The sequence below is a fragment of the Aethalodelphis obliquidens genome, unplaced genomic scaffold (genome assembly GCF_003676395.1).
Source record: "Aethalodelphis obliquidens isolate GAN/ISIS:26980383/991018 unplaced genomic scaffold, ASM367639v1 scaffold44, whole genome shotgun sequence".
In the NCBI taxonomy this organism is placed as follows: Eukaryota; Metazoa; Chordata; class Mammalia; order Artiodactyla; family Delphinidae; genus Aethalodelphis; species Aethalodelphis obliquidens.
The window spans coordinates 16,383,705-16,400,358 of record NW_020837988.1 but is presented as its reverse complement, the minus strand read 5'-3'; the positions used below and the strand labels follow the sequence as shown (position 1 = coordinate 16,400,358).

The window sequence follows — 16,654 nt, the reverse complement described above, 5'->3', positions numbered from 1 at the left end:
ATAGAAGCTTTCAGAAGAGGCACTGAATCAGGATTTGCAGAGAGATGGGGGTCCTCATACATTGTAAAGACAGAAGCAGTCATTGGCAAGTTGAATGTGTTTGGGGAGCAGGACAGCTGAGTGGGCTCCAGAGGGCTGCAGCAGTGCAGTTTAAATTTAAGTGCTAATGCTACGTTTGAAATGTAAACATATGATTGGTTTCTTAGTTATGTCTTTAAAAAGGATTGAAGAGAGTGTGAGATGTGTCCGGTGAGGTGCAGGACTGTGGGGTGGGCAGACGACCAGGGCCTTGCATGCTGGAATCTAGAGTTACTCCAATAAGAACGAGAGAGATGTTGGTCCTGATGCCATGTCTCTGTGGGTTGGGTTTTTGTCCTGGGACTCCCAAATTTGGGGAGACTTTAGGGCTCAGACATAAGTTGGTGTGAGTGTGTGAATATGTGTGGAGGAGACCATGGAGATGGAATTCATTTGAGTCATTTTGGTTTGATCCAAATTAGTTTTAATTTGGTCCAGAGTATTAGTTCAATGTTTATTAGTAATTAGCTCCAACTCAGCCCAGGCCCCAGGGACTGGCTGTCAGGCTGTGTAATTGCTTCCCTGCCAGGAAAAAAGAGAATGGGGCTTCAATGTTTGGTAAATACTGGGTTGGGGAAGAGAAATGGAATATTTTTCTCTTCAGTCCATCAGTTTCATTATTCTCAACTGCTGTCCCAGTGGATTCTGTGTCCCCTAGACATCCCTGAAAATTCTGCCACATTTGGTATGGCTAGGGACAGGAGAAGAAATGCTGGGAGGGGTACCTGGGAGAGAGTCTAAGCCCTTCTCAGAGGAAAGTCAGCCATATCTGGATGGGCAGCGGGACTGCACCAGTCATGTAAATCCAGCCATCTCTGACTTACTGCCTCCGGCCCCAGTTTCTACCCTACTTTTCCCTAATTTTCCCCTACTTTCTGCCTTTAGCAGAAATCCATGAGCCTTCCCTTTCGGGGGCTCCAGAGACTTCATTTCCAGGTCTCCCTCTTGCTCCCTGCCCAGCAGCATCAACACTGGAGCCAATGCTGAATCTCCCCACTCCCTGCCCCCTCCAGCCCCTTATGCACCAGGGGCCAGTCTTGGGAACTGCAGGAAGGGTAGGGAAAGCATGCAGGGTCTGTTGACATGAGTGAGTCACTCTGAGTGGGAGTAGATGACGAAGAGAATATGACTCAGGGAAGGGAATACAGTGTGGGTGAAGGCAAGGGGTTTGCACATTCTTACCTGCTCAAGGAAATATGGAAACTCAGGGGTGTTGGAGTGGGGGTACCCACTGATGGCTTGACATTCTCAGGTCTCTCTTGAGGTCACTCGTGTATACGGCATTGTCTTCCTGATCTTGTCCCATCTGCATTCTTTGGTGCTTCCCTGTGTATTTTGTCTTCATCTCTTTAGTCCTTCTTAGTCAGTGAGGTTGGTGAACAGAAGTCTCAGGGAATCTGTAGCCAATGACCCCCAAGCTACTGAACTGGGTGCACATCCATCAGAAGAAGATGGAGCTAGTGGCCAGTGTCCTGGCCTGAGTTTTGGAGCAGAGTCTGCCATGGAAAAAGACTCTTAAGGGTCTGTCTTAGTCACTGGACATAGCAATAGCCTGTCTGGGCCTCTCTTTTTGGAAAATAGGGCTAGGAATATTATCTTGGCTGCTATAAGATGTTGCCTTCCTTCTGTGGCCAGCACCTTGAAAGGAGCAGCAGGACAAAATAAACTGAAGAGGCCAAACTATACAAGGAAAAAGAGCAGGGGGTATTGCCACAAGCCACGCAGGACTGGCAATCACCTGCCTCAGGGCCTTTGCACATGCCATTCCCTTCAAATGGAAGGCTCCCCTCCCACCCCCAATATATCTGGGTGGCCAATTCCCTTACCTCTTTTAAATATTTGTTCATATTTCACCTTCTCAGTAAGGCTTCACTGATCACACTATTTTAAAATGTCACCCCACACCCAGCATTTTCTATCCTCCTTTTCTACTTTATTTTTTCCCCATTATTACTTATCACCATCTAACATGCTGTATCTTATACTTATTTCTTATGTTTATTGGATACCTCCTTCCACTAGAATGCAGGGTTCACAAGGGTAGGGATTTTTGTCGGTTTTAGTCATGGCAGTATCTCCTGTATCTAGAAAAGCACCTGGCATGAAGAAAGTGCTCCATAAATCTTAGTTGAATTAGTGAATTAACAAAGACAATTCTGAGTGCTCTTAGGACAAGTTATATGCCCAGCAGTGAGTTACCCACTGTAGGAGATGAAGTGGACAAGGTCTCAGAATGGGATTTGGGAGAGCTGGGCTTGAGCCCCAGCCCTGTTCCCCACCAGCAGTAAAGAGAAGATAAGGCAGCTCCCCGCATCCTCCCAAGTAGCTGTGAAACTCAGGCCCTGCGATGGAAGTTAAAGCATGTTGTAAATTATAAAGGGCTGCCTCTCATGGCCCCTCTCATTCTGGCGCTACCATTTTGTCTGGGGCTTAGTGATGGTGTCGTCAGGTGAGGATGGTGTAATTAGAGATTTCTTGGGGGAAGTGAGTCTTGAGCTGGGCTCTAAGTGTACAGGGAACAACAGTGGCAAAGGCCAAGGGGAACAGCCATTTGGGGTGGGAGAGCAGCAGGGCCTCTATGGAGATCATTTCTTTTAAAGTCTTTTTTTTAAAAAAATATTTATTTATTATTTTATTTATTTATTTTGGCTGTGCTGGGTCTTCATTGTGGCATCTGAACTTCTTAGTTGCAGCATGCAGACTCTTAGTTGTGGCATGCGGACCCTTAGTTGTGGCATGCATGTGGGATCTAGTTCCCCGACCAGGGATCAAACCCGGACCCCCTGCACTGGGAGCGCGGAGTCTTACCCACTGGACCACTGATGCTAATTCAAGATGCAGGGGACTAGGGTAGCTTCTGCTGGGGCCACAACTTCTAAGGCTGGTTGCCCTGGCTGAGCTGTGTTCTACTTAAGGCATGCTTGTTACCAGGAACTGTAACTCACTGACTGCCTGGGTGTGTTGCTGTTTGGCAAAGAAAACAGGCAACCTCAGGGCAGCAGAGATGGGCCTCAGAGGCTGAGCTGGAAGGTCTGAGACTCCAGCCCTTCTCCTGGGGCCCAGCAGACTATTCACTTTGCACAGAGCTATTTTAACTGCCCCTGCCTTCTCCCTGTGTTACAGCTTTTTGGTTGCAGTCCACATTCCTGACCATAGTTTCTGTGTGTCTCAGTGATGTTCTCAAGAGAGCGCATTTCTGGTGCCCTTGAATCAGACTACAGATGAAGCAGTCACTCGTCCACCGCTCATCCAAGCCCCTGTGGCCTGGAGGGGGGCAAAGTCACATGGCACATGGCTGGCGGGTGTATGGCTTCCCCTTTCATGTCAGGGGGCGGGGAGAATTGATTTAGAAAGGCAGTCGGGCAGAGAAGGCCAAGTGGCTGGGGCTGAGTACAAGTCCTCGATACCACTTTGCAGGCAGGGCTCCCAGGGTAGATCCTGGGAAAAGGAAACAGGGCCCTTCCCAGAGTGACCCTGCCTGAACTTTAAGCTTTACCTTCATTGTCGCATTACTCACTCACGAACCCTCAATGTCTACCTCTGCCCTGCCCACTTCTGCCCATGCCGTCTCCCCGCCGGGCTCTTCTCCATTGATTGAAATCCACCCATCCTTCAAAGCTCAGTTCTGCCCCATCTCCTGCCAGAATACTTCCTTAGTCTCTCCGTCCCCTTGATCCCACCCCTCCTCTCCTTCTCTCTTACGGCTCTTCAAGAATGATGAAGCAGAAGAGGAATTGGATAGGAATTTGGGTCCTAACTTGCTGTGTGATTTTGTCCAAACATTTTACCTTGTCTGGGTTTCTTCACTCAACTGGGGAGGTTGAACCAGATCAATGACTTTCAGTCTATCTTTTTCCACCCACGAGTGCACGTGCTTGCCTCTCCCTCTGGCTACTCCAGGACTACTCCAGGGGCTGTAGTAACACAAACCCTTATCCCCCTCTCCAAAAAGCTCATCAGAACGATGACCAAAAATGGCATTGCAGGGATACCCTCGCCTCTGTCCTAACTTACATCACAACATTCAAAGCTTTTGCACTTGATATTTAGGAATGATTTACTGAGCACCTGGGTCACTGTCTTGAGAAACTCCAGGCTTCCCAGGTCTCTCCACTCAGGGGCTAAGATGCTCTGATTCTGGCTTTCTGGGTGTGCCCAAGCACTGGTCTACTCAGGGAGAAGCAAAGCTGGGCCAGGGCCTGGTGTCCAGTGTGCATGCCCTTCACTGCCAGGGACCCCATTGCCACCCATTTCCCCCATTGCCACCTCCCCCTGCCTGAACCCCAGACTATGGCCAATGGCAGGGAAAGTGGGTCAAATGCCCAGATTCCTCCTCTGGGCTCGAGCAGATCCAGCTCAACGTGCTCCCCAGCCCTGCTCCCTGGGGCTCTGAGCTGCCTTTTTCCATATCTCCACGTCCCTTTCTCTGGTCTCCAGTGAATACTGCCATACAGGGAGACTGATTTACCACGCCTTGCAAAAGTTGAGAGATGCTAATAGACACCCTGCGGATGACAGGATGGGGCAAAGGCTGGCATGGAGAAGGCAGACTGCACAGCGGCTCCCACCCTGGCACTGAGCACTGCGGGCTGCGCTGGCTCCCACACTTCAGAGACACCCTCATCAAGGTCATTCCTACCTCTGGGTGAACAAGCCAGGCTCAAGGGCACTGCTGGCTTGCGCTGCGGGGGCCTCTAGGCAGCACAGAGGGCCTCCCTGGCGAACCCAGGTTGGAAATTTTTCCTGCTCTAGGCACAGTCCAGCGCTGATTTCAGAGCCTGCATGTGGTGCCTGCAGGTGCAGGGTGCCCTGTTCCGATGGAACTTAAAGCCCCAGGAAGGAGGAAGAAAAGTGCACTTACTAGGACCTGGGGGGTAATGGTGACTCCTTCAGGCATCATCTCATTCGTTCCTCACTTCCCTACAGCCCTGAGCTGCAGGCAGCACTATTCTCTATATTTACAGGGACATTGCCTACAACCCAGAGACACCAAGCAGCTGGCCCAGGGTAACACAGCTGGCCAGAGGCAGTGCAGGAATTCTGCCAGGCCCATTGCCCAAACCAGGGTGAGAAAAGCCAGGAACTGGAACCCCGTTTAGGGTAGACAGAACGGGGCATGTTTCTTCCTTCCCTTGCCCTGGGTGGGGGTGAAGACCCTCTTCCTGCACCAGCTCCCACTTGCCTCTCTTGAGACCCCAGCCAGGGCAATATCTTTTCTGTTCAAGAAGGAAGACAATCCTCATCTCCTGAAGGCAGAAATCAATAATTTACGAACTACGGCTCCAGCCAGAGCAGAGAACGATTTCTTTTAAATGCTTCTTAAAACACAATATTAACAAGTCTTCTAATGGGTGAAAATATTTGAATTAGGGGAAATGAATGTTTTACGAGTTGGCTGGGGAGCAATCCCCAGAGATGGGCATGTGGGGAGGCAGGAGACAGTCTTGGATCGGGACTGGCTGAGCTATCCTGGGGCTCCAAGCCTGAAGCCACAACTCAAAGGGCAGAGCAGGTTCAGAATCAGGCCCAGCAAAGGGCCCCAAATGGCCTCCATCCCTGACACTTGTTAGGTGATGGCCACGGGTGTCCAGGTCTAAAACTACTGCAGATTTTAAATTCTGGCTTCTTGGGACCTGCTCCCCTAGAATGATCCTCCAGACCTTCCCGCCCAGGTGGCTGGAGGCAGAGTCACGCTTTATGGAATACTGTGTTACGTTCAACATATATCACTCTCCCGGCGTCACTGTGCAGCCGAGTATACTGCCCTGCCCTGCCGACTGTGGCTTTGCCGATAGATTGCAGCTCATCCAAGCGGAGGTCTTAACTGTGCTTGCTTGGATGGCTTGGCCTCTTGGGCTCCAGCCCTGCACCCTGAGAAGAGCATGCCTCGTGCAGCCACTGCTCCTTCAACCTGGGTCCCGGGATGAGAGACAGGTGGGGCAGAGCTGAATCCCACCACAGCCGGCCTGCAGACTCATGAGCTCATTGTTATAAGACGCTGAGATCTGGGGGGTGGCTTGTCACAGAATCAGCATCATCACAGAAGAGTGAATACACCTTCCCAGCCCCTCTGCCTCCACCCCCTTGTTGAAGCAGTATCTCCTTGCCCCTTTGTCCAGGCCCCCCATTGTCAGATGCATTCCCTTGGAAGAGTACCCACTTTCCTCCCAGACATGCTCCTACCAAAGAGGGCAAAGCAAGTTCCCCCAACTTTTTCCATTATGAAAGCCCTTTTACATCATCAACCCATGTCTCAGACCCCCAAGGTTCAGCAGTTTTATTTTGGTCACCATCGACTGGGACCAGATTAGGGGGAGGGACACAGTGTTGAAAAAGCAACTCTGAATTTGTTACCCTTTAAAATTGATTTGTTTTTATCCAATGTAACAGCAGTTTACAAACATTTGAAAATCACAAACACGAAAGCTGTAGTATTTATTCTGTCGTTGTTTGATACACTACAGATTTGTGGATTCTTTGCAATCTGAGACTCCGAGGTACCGGGAAAAAACGTGAATTTTACTGTAACATAGACCACTCACCAGCAAGCCCCTTAAACACTCTGGTTTTCAGTTTTCTCTTCTGTAAAATGGTGAGAAGCACACCCGTGCTCTAGGGTTTTCCTAAATATTACGTTTGTGAAAACATTAGTGGCAAAGCACTTGGCAGACATGGGAGGCGCTTGGCTAATCTTTCTGTTCCGTCTTTGCTGCTTATTTAGCCCTGTGACCTCGGGCCAGATTTAGAGCCAGCTGTGGGCCTCAGTTTTCTCATCTGCAGAATGGGGAGCACATACTTATCTCCAAGTATTATTGGGAGGATGATCCAGAGTTCTGAATGTAAATGAACGTGGTGCACAGTAGGCACTAAACTAGTTTTCCTCTTTCTTTCTTCTTTGCCATCCCCACATATCTTTTTTCATGACTGTGTGCAAGTCACACCTTCTCCAAACAGCTTTCCCAAGACCCCCACTCTGCCCCGGAGCCTCCTTTAGGACAAAGCTCTTCTCCAGGAATGCATTCATCACAAGCTAAAGACCCAATAGCTGATGTCAGTAACAGAGAAGTCCTAATCACAAATTGATTTAAGACCCTGTTTACACCCCTTAACCATGATCATGTGTTCCTTTGACCTGCAGTCCTGAACCTTAATTAAAGCAATTAAGCGCTGGGCAGTGAGTGACAGTCTGGATTTCTCAGCCCTCTGCCAATTTCACACTTTCCTTCACTACCCGAGGCCAGACTGGGTCAGCCCAGCTACACCTGGTGTTCATAACGTGGCCAGGCTCTCACCTAAGTGACTTGATCACTCTTCAAAAGGGAACTGGAAATAGAATCTCACCAGGCAGGGACAAAACAAGGCAAGAGGAGTGTTTTGCTGAAGCAGGGACCACGCGACTTTTTTTTTTTTTTTTTTTTTTAGCACAGACCTCCTATTTTCACATCAGTAACTGGGCCACAGTGACCTACATCAGCCTCCTAGGGGCTAAGATATGTTCTCCTCTCCCACATGTCCTCACTAATATCCTCTTACCCCGAACTTTGCTCTCTGTTCTGAGGACAGAGGCAGGATATTAATATTACTAATAGTTAGGATTGGCTTCGCATTCATTTGTGCCAGGCATGGCACTGAAATGTAGTTCAAAGTGTGGTAGCTAAGAGCTCCATTTCTGGGCTTGAGTCCCAACTCTGCTGTGTGACCTTGGACAAATTACTTAACCTCTCTGAGTCTCGGTTTTCTCATAAATCAAATGAGGCAGTAATAGCACTGGCATTTAGGGCTGTTGTGGGGGCAAAAGGAAGTAATGCTTATAAAGTGCTCGGTGCAGTGACTGGCACATCAGAAGAGCTCAAGAATTGTCAGATATCATTATACTTTGATGACGAAATGACTTCTCCCAATAACCTATGGACTAGCTGAACTTATACCTCTTTTACACACGAGGAAATGGAGACTCAGGGACGTTAAGTAACCTGCCCAAAGTCACACAGCAAGTAAGAGGCACTGAGCCCAGCTCTGTGTGGCTTCAACCCTTGCTCACAGCCCTGGGAAGCCACTCTGTGTCAACGAAGGAACAAATGCCTCCTGGGTGTCCAAGGTGGGATCCCATCTGAGAGCCCCATCTGGGGAAAAGCAGTCGGGCCGTGAAAAGACTGAGTTCAGAGCCACAGACCTCGGGGTTGACAACAAGCTCCATGCCTCACTGGCTCCGGGCCTTCACGAGTTCTTGGCATTACTCAGCCTCAACTTCCTCCTCTGTACAATGGGTGTGAACGCCTGCCTGTGGTGGTGATCAGTACACGCACACTGGGGGCAAGGTGGTGCAGCACAGTGCGTGGCACAGAGTGGATGCTCATGAAATGTGAACTCCTCTTTCTGCTCCACTAAGGGTTTTGGAGTTGAGAGTCCCTGCAGTCACACCTCAGCCAGGCCACCTCCCACCCTGCTGATACATGGTGTTGGTCTTAAGTGAGACTGCAGTCCATCAGTTCCCGGACACTTCTGTGCTGAACGTTCACACAGCACAAGCTCGACTGTGGGTGACACTCTACCAGCTCTCTGGGTGACCTTGGCGAATTACTACTCTATGTGACTCAGTTTCCCCACCTGTCCCATAAATGGTTTGGCCTAGATTGGGGGCCCAGTCAGCACATCTTGGACGGTGGGCTGCATCGGAATCATCTAGAAAAATATTTTAAAATACAAATTCCTGGCCCCATCCTCTGGAAGATCTGCTTCACTAGGGGGGGAGGGGGCCTGGGAAACTGTATTTTACTTTTTAAAAATTTTATTTATTTACTTTATTTATTGGCTGCATTGGGTCTTCGTTGCTGCACGCAGGCTTTTCTCTCCAGTTGCGGCGAGCAAGGGCTACTCTTCATTGCAGTGCGTGGGCTTCTCACTGCAGTGACTTCTCTTGCTGTGGAGCACGGGCTCTAGGTGCGCGAGCTTCAGTAGTTGTGGCGCACGGTCTCTAGAAAACAGACTCAGTAGTTGTGGCTCGCGGGCTCTAGAGCACAGGCTCAGTAGTTGTGGTGCACGGGCTTAGTTGCTCCGCGGCATGTGGGATCTTCCCAGACCAGGGATCGAACCCGTGTACCCTGCATTGGCAGGCAGATTCTTAACCACTGCGCCACCAGAGAAGTCCCTATTTTTTTACTTTTTATTTTATTTTTTAAAGATGAAAGGGTGTTTTTTTTAATGAAGTATAGCTGATTTACAATGTTGTGTTAGTTTCAGGTGTACAGCAGGTGATTCAGTTATACATACCTATGTATCTTTTTTTTTCAGATTCTTTTCCCTCATAGATTATTATAAAATATTGAGTATAGTTCCCGGGAATCTGTATTTTTGAATGTTTCCCCCCAGTGATTCTGTTGCTCAGTCAGGCATGGGAACCATCAGCCGTTTCTAAACTCCTTGTGGCTCCCCCAGGCTGCTGTTCCAAGCAGGGCCACGCTGCCTCTCTGTGTGCTCCCCTCCCTCTGGTGCCACCCTGCACCCCAGCCTGGGCTGGCTGGTGAAGCAAGGGATTAGGACATGATGGTTGGAAGGAGGAATGACTTTCCAGGTCAAACAGGAACTTTGCCAGATGCCTTGGGGCAATCACATGCTCCCTGGGAACTGTTTCCATTTTCTACTGGGGATGAGGTACTTCTCAGCCGGGAAAATTCACGCCCATGTGGTTAGATTCCCTTCATTCCCCGCAGACCATCCCACCCCAGACACACATACCAAGGAATCGAATCTGTCCAGGCCTTGGCTTTGCCCATGCTTTGAAACAGCTGGGGATTTGGAATTTGCTAGGGCTGGGGTGGTGGGAGGGGCAGCTAGATTTTTTCATTAATTTCTGAGAGGTGGGTGGGGTCCCACGGGAAATGTTTTGGTTTTTTTTTTGCTTTTGCTTTTGAGAGTAATGGGCACCAACCATCAGAGTGGGGTATTTTTTTGTTGTTGTTTTTTTAATATTTATTTATTTGGCTGCGCCGGGTCTTAGCTGCCGCATGGTAACGTAGGGTCTTTAGTTGGCATGCGGGCTCTTTTAGTTGTGGCATGAGGGATCTAGTTCCCTGACCAAGAATCGAACCCACGCCCCCTGCTTTGGGAGTGCGGAGTCTTAACCACTCGACCACCAGGGAAGACCCCAGAGTGGCCTTTGAAATAAGAAGACCAACACATGATGAGCAAGAAATAAGGGTCAATCATGACAGGAAAGCTGTTAGACTATGGGAAGAACTGGGTTTGGTTTTGTTTTCAATGATTTTATTTGTTAGAATCAGAACAAAATCCAAAACTTACAAAAACGGTTTCCTCTGAAAAGTGCCACCTTCAGTTCACACACCTAGGCCCGCCCCACAGGCAGCCACCACTCCACTTTCTTACAGATCCTTCCAGAGACGGTCTATGTCAATCAGTGCACGTAGGAGGAAATTACTCTTGTTCTCCCAGAAAAGGTAACATATTATACACATTCTTTTGCCCCTTGATTTTTCTAGTTTACTTGTCTTGAAAATCTTTCCAGTTTGGCACAGAGTAGCCACATTTTTTAAACAGTTTTGAGACAGTTACTGGTATTCCATATTATGGACAATTCATTTAGTAAATCCTCTATTAACAATTTAAATCATTTTCTAACCTTTTGTTTTACAAGAGGTGCTTCAACACAACAGCCCTGCAAGTACCCACTTCTGTGCTTAATCTGTGAGATAAATATTTGGGAGCAGAATTTCTGGGTCAGAGGGCATATGAATTTTTAATTTTGTTAGGGTCAAATTGCCTTCTTCAGAGATTGTACCAATTTACACTCTGTTATATAGCAATATAAAAGTGTGTTAACAAATATTTTTTATCTTTGCTGATTTGATAGGTGAAAAAAAGTGCTGTCTCCTTGTAGGCTAATTTGCTTTTCTTTCATGAGCGAAGTTGAGCATCTTTTCATGTGTCTGAGAGCTGTTTGTTCTTCCTTCCTTGTGAACTGTCTGTTTATACTCTTCACTTGCTAACTTTGCATCTGGAGTGCTGTTCCTTTTTCTTATGGATTTGGAGGAATCTTTACATATTAAGAAAACAACCCCTTTGCCTGGTGCTAAGAGATGCCAGCTTGTTGTTTGCTTGTGGTATTCTTTCCCATGGCAGAAATTCTTGACTTTTATGTAGTCCAACTTATCAACCTTCTCTTTATGACTTCTAGGTATTGTATCACATTGTAAAGGTCTTCCTACCTCCAAGTTAACGTTTAAAATCTCAATATTATTTTTCTGGTGTCATTTTCTTCTTTTCTGTTTAAGCCTTTGATGGATATGACATTTATTTTAGTATAAGGTGTGAGACAGGGATCTAAATTTTTTTTCCAGTTGTTCCATGCTACACAATAAATAATCCATCTCATCTCCAGTAATTTGAAACACGACCTTCACCACATACAAAATTGCTGCTGCTGTTTTCCTGATAGAGTTGGGTTTTTTTTCTGTTCCATTGATCTGTTTGTCTATTTATGTTGTTTTACTCACCATAGCTTTACACTGTTTTAAATATCCCGTCGGTATGAGCCCCCTCACTATTCTCTTTTAGGTTTCTGCCTATTCTTGCTTGGTGATTTTTCTGTATAAACTTTAGAAAGAGCTTGACTGATTCGCAAAAGGAAGATGTTTTAGTGGTGGTGTGGGTGGTACGCCGCTTGCCCCCTCTGGTCCTGACATGGAGCGCCCAGCAGAGGAGACGCGATGGTGCCGGGCAGTTACGTGTGACTCCTTTTTCCTTTCTCTCCCTTACTCAGGTAAGGCTTTCTGGAGGAAGAGGAGGGGTAGCAGAGAATCTCAGAGCAAGGGATAAAAGAGGCCTCCTGGCACCACTTTCTGAGGAAGAAGAGACAGACCCAGAAGAGGCTTCTTGGAAGAGGAACCAAAATCAAAGCTGCAGAGAGGGTTCCTTGTGGAGATTGGAAAGGAGTGGGTGGGTGAGGAGCTCAAGGCCAGCTGGGAGGCCCTTGCCTGGCCGGGGCTGGCCTGGAATTGATGAAAGGTGTGGTCAGAGAGAGGCAGTCAGCCTATGAGTTAAGAGGCTGGCCTTCAGTGAGCCAGCTGCCCAGGCTGCCTGGAAGATGGGCAGAAATGGAACGGAAGCCAGAAACCCCAATGGCCTCTCCAGGCCTGTTGGCTCCCAGAGGCCCTGTCTCATGTTCCTTCTGGTGACACAGGGCCCCTCCCTCCAGGGGAACCATGACATGGGGTTTTGACTTGACTGCTGTGACCAGGTGGGTACAGTTACTCATGGAGAGGGATCAGAAGCTGGATTTTGAGAGCCTGTGATGGGGTTGTGTGTCCTGGGCTACAACAGAAGCACCTCGAGAGGATGTTGCAGTTTTATGAGAAGCTGTGATTCTCTAGACCAAAGAAGGCAGCAGGAGCTCAGTCCTGGGAGCAGGGGGTGTGGAGTCGGAATGCACCACGATGGGAGATGGCTAGCACCGGGGAGAGAAGGGAGGCTGGATGAGCCTGAGCTTGGGTCCCAATCACAGCCCTATCTTCTTCCGGGAAAGGATGGATGAGGAAGGAAATGAGTGCATGGGTGGAAATGAGCCCAGATGGTTCTCTGTCTGCCCAAGGCTTCACTCATTCCCAACCAGAGGAATTCTCACTCCGGGAAGTCCTCCCAGGGTGAGGACCCCCTCTGCCCCGAGCAGGCTGGTATACACTGCTGTAGACATGTGCAATGAGCTGCTTCTGCCCCGCTGCAGCGGCCTCCTTCATAGCCCCTGTCCAGAGAGGCTGGGACCATCTCCTGCCTCTATCCATCCTAAAGCTGGCTCTTCTCTCTGCTCGCTTCTGGGCTAGCCTGGGCTGGGAGTAGAGTCCTGCTTTCCTGCCTGAGGATCTAACAAGGTTTCTTTCCTCAGCAGCTCAGATCACAGAATGTCATCAGGTCCAACAGCCACCCACCCCCGAAACTTACCACCTAGAACAGTGACACCCAGAGAAGGCAGATGAGGGTCCCGCAGTCACACGGCAAGGTCATCATCGATGAGACCAGAATCCAGGCTGCTGGCTTCTAGCTGCAGGTCTCCCACCTACTCTCGGCCCCCCACTCCCCATGTGCTGTGGTGCACATGCTGCATCCCATCCCTGGGAGCATCTGCCAGCTAGATATGGGGGATCCAATGAGGACTCTGAGAAGTTGATAGAGCCCCAAGATAGGAGGCACCTGGATCCCTGGGCGTGTGGAACAAACACCCTCTACTCCAACTCTGAAGACAATAACTGAGCTGTTGCCCAAGCCATAAAAAATGAACCTTTATTGTGTTGAGCCATTAAAACTTGGGTTACTATGTGTTACAGCAGCTGGCTTACCCTGACTCGCACAAGACCCGACACGGTCTGGCCCCCCTCTGCACTCACCCGCTTCTCTCCCTCTCCCTCACTCTGTCCTGGCCACCGGCCTTCCTGCTGCTCCTCAGACACTCCAAGCTCATGCCCACTGCAGTGCCTTGCCATGCATTGTTCCCTCCTCCTGGAATGTTCTTCTCCCAAAGGTTTTTTTAATAAATTTTTAAAAAATTTATTTTTATTTATTTAGTTTTGGCTGCGTTGGGTCTTTGTTGTTGCATGCAGGCTTTCTCTAGTTGCGGCGAGCGGGGGCTACTCTTCATTCCGGTGCACAGGCTTCTCATTGCGGTGGCTTCTCTCATTGTGGAGCACGGGCTCTAGGTGCGTGGGCTTCAGGTGTTGTTTCTGAACAAATATCACCTCCTCAGAGAGAGAACCCCTGGCTACCCTTTTAAAGCAGCTCCGCCATCACTCTGCATCCCCTGACTCTGCTCTATTTTTCTCCAGAGCAGTTATCATTACTTGACATTCATTATCTATCTCCTGTGTCTGTCTGTCCCTGGTGCCTAGAACAGCGACTGGCACATGGTTAAGTACTTAATCAATAGTCTTTGAGTGGAGAAATGAACAGTCTTCTCTCTGATTCTTTATGTATTTCATTCTCCGTTTTCTCATCCATAGAATGGGGGGTGCATGTTGAGGAGGACGATGCAGGTTAAGTGTGCGGCATAGAGACTACACACGGATGCCCCAGGAAGTGCAGTTTCTAGTGTCCTTAGGGATATAGAAGGCAGAGGCTGCAGAAAGAAAAGTTTGAATGGTGTGATGGCACCTGCCCTCCCAAGAGAGGGGGTGGGGCTGAGCCAGCAAGCTCGGGATCCTTGGCTCGGCCGCCAGCTGCCAACACTGACAGGCACGTGGAGCTTCACCGGTGCAGGTAACTGAACTAATGGAGTGAGCTGATGGGAAGGAGGGAGGTTTAGGCCGCACTTTAGGCGATAAGCCACAGAGTTGGCATCTGAGAGGCTGTAGCCACAGGTGGAAGGAGTTCACCTGCCAGCCTTTCCAGCCTGCAGGGTGGCGACCCAGGGGCTCCTGCACTTGTGGCCTGAGGGAGATGGACAACTTCAAGATTGCCCTCTGGTTGTTGGAGATGGAGATGGGCTTTCAAAGAGAGAATAGCACAGGTGAAGGCATGGAGTTGTGAAATAACAGAATAACGGAGTGCTTGCCAGTTAGGATGGTGAGAGGAAGGTGTCATTGGTGGCCCTAGGATGGTGGGTGGAGTCAGGAACTGACCTCAGAAAAGCCATGTGGGGAGGGCTGAGCGCTAGACTAGGAGCCAGGAGACCTGCCTTTCAAATCCCAGGTCCTCCATGAACCATGGATCCTTGAGCAGGTCATTTACTTCCTCTGTGCTTCAGTTTCCTCATCTGTTGAACTGAAGATAGAGCCCCTTACATGAGGCGAGGTGGAGAAGGAGGGGGTGCCTGTGCAGCTTGAAAACTGCAGAGTGTTTGGTTACTTGGACTGAGAGGTAGACAGGAACAGCTGAGACATTCTCCTGGGGCAGCTGTGGTGGGAGGGCTAAGGGTCAACCGGGAAATGACTTTGCTGAGAAGAGAGAGGGAGAGAACAGAGAGAGGAAACCCAAAATGGGCTGCAGGGGGGAGGAGAGGAGCTGGAAGCAGTTCCAGCAGGCGACCAGATGTGGCCAGTGGACAAGATTGCTGGTGTCTCATGACAGAGTCCGTCCAGCCGCTTTCTGTGGAAGCAGTGAGAGTGCAGACTGGGTCCCTGTGGCTGTCGGTAGGCTGTGCACCAACACCCTGGTGTCCCACCATCTAGGTACACGGTACGACTGCGTCCTCCATGCCTTTGAAGCGCTGCATGACCACATGACTGGCTTTGGCCAATGACAAGTGTGTGGAAACGAGAGCATCACTTCGAGGTGGAAGCTTGAAGAGCTAAGTATGACTCCCCATGGAGGCGGACTCCATCAGCCCCCCACCCATACCCCCTGGACCTTTCTTTTACCTGCAGCGTCTGCATCTCGGTGCCTGAGCACTTTCTCTAGACCCCAAAAGACAGTCTGCCTGCATTCTCAACAGGCCCGAGCGCCCGGAAGTTACAAACCACCCCCCCCATCAGCCCCCATCAGTGACTGGGGAGTTGAGATGTAAATACCCCAGCTCTCTCACCCCTCAGGTGGGCTCACCCTTAGCAGGCAGGTTCCTCAGCACATACTTGGGATTCCCCATTGGGATTAAGTTCGTCCACCCACAGTGGCAGCTGGCTTCCTGTCCCTGTTGCATTTTCCCACTCCACACCAGTGTTCCGTGCACCTCCCAAATAAACTCTTTCTATGCACGTCTTTGTTCCTGGGTCTGTTTCTGGAAGGCCATGTTCCTCTTTCCTGCTGTCATGACAACCCCCTGAACAAGGAGAGAGTGGCTGCTTTGTCATGCCAGGCCTCGGGGCGCAGATAACTAGAAGCAGAGCCCCCAGTGGACTGACCATGGACAGGCTTCAGGAGTAAGAAACCCAGGGGCCGCCATTTGTGCCTCTCACCCGCTATCCTCTTGGGTAAAAAGTTCAAATTCCTGGCAGGAAGAATCTGGCTGGCTAGCTCCAGTCAGATGTCCTCCTTTGCTCCAATTAGCTAAATCCAGGAGTGGGGAAGAAGCTGGGGCATGCTGGGGCCAGGCCTGAGGGTGGCCAGTTCCTGGAGGATGGGGAGGTGTGAGTCTGCCATCCACTCACACCTCCTCTCCGAAGGCCTTGCTGTTCATTTCTCCAGAGAGCAGGGGTCTCTGTCACTGAATTCAACCCTCACTGAGGTTCTAATTGATGTGTCCCGGGCACCAGGTGCCATAGAGACAATCCTCACACCCCTTGTTAAGACAAGGGGGTCCACCAACCACAGCATTGATCTGACTGAGCTAATCAGCACAGTTGCATGTGGACAGAAAGTGCTAGAAGTTTCCTTCATCTGCTCCCCAGGTTCCTACATGGAAGGCTTCAGGTTTGTCAAAAATTCCAGAGCTGATTTTCATTGACTCATCATATTAAGATTCTGTCAGTGGAGGGGACTCCCTGGCGGTCCAGTGGCTAGAACTCGGCGCTTTCACTGCTGGGGCCCAGGTTCAATCCCTGGTCAGGGAACCAAGATCCCGCAAGCTGCGCAGTGAGGCCAAAAAAAAGAGAGATTCCATCAGTGGAGTTTTTCCTGGAGACGGAGGCCTGCCCTTTGA

General features: G+C 49.6%; 1 protein-coding gene across 1 annotated transcript in view; it reads left to right on the top strand.

Moving 5' to 3' along the window:
- LOC113606677 (ADP-ribosylation factor 2) overlaps positions 1 to 15,746 on the top strand; it is a 100,075-nt gene extending 84,329 nt beyond the window's left edge. The window contains exon 5 of the mRNA XM_027081341.1: positions 15,249 to 15,746. Coding sequence (XP_026937142.1) covers positions 15,249 to 15,302 — 54 coding nt within the window. The 3' untranslated portion in view covers positions 15,303 to 15,746. The remainder of the gene's footprint in view (positions 1 to 15,248) is intronic.
- Positions 15,747 to 16,654: the final 908 nt, after the last annotated feature.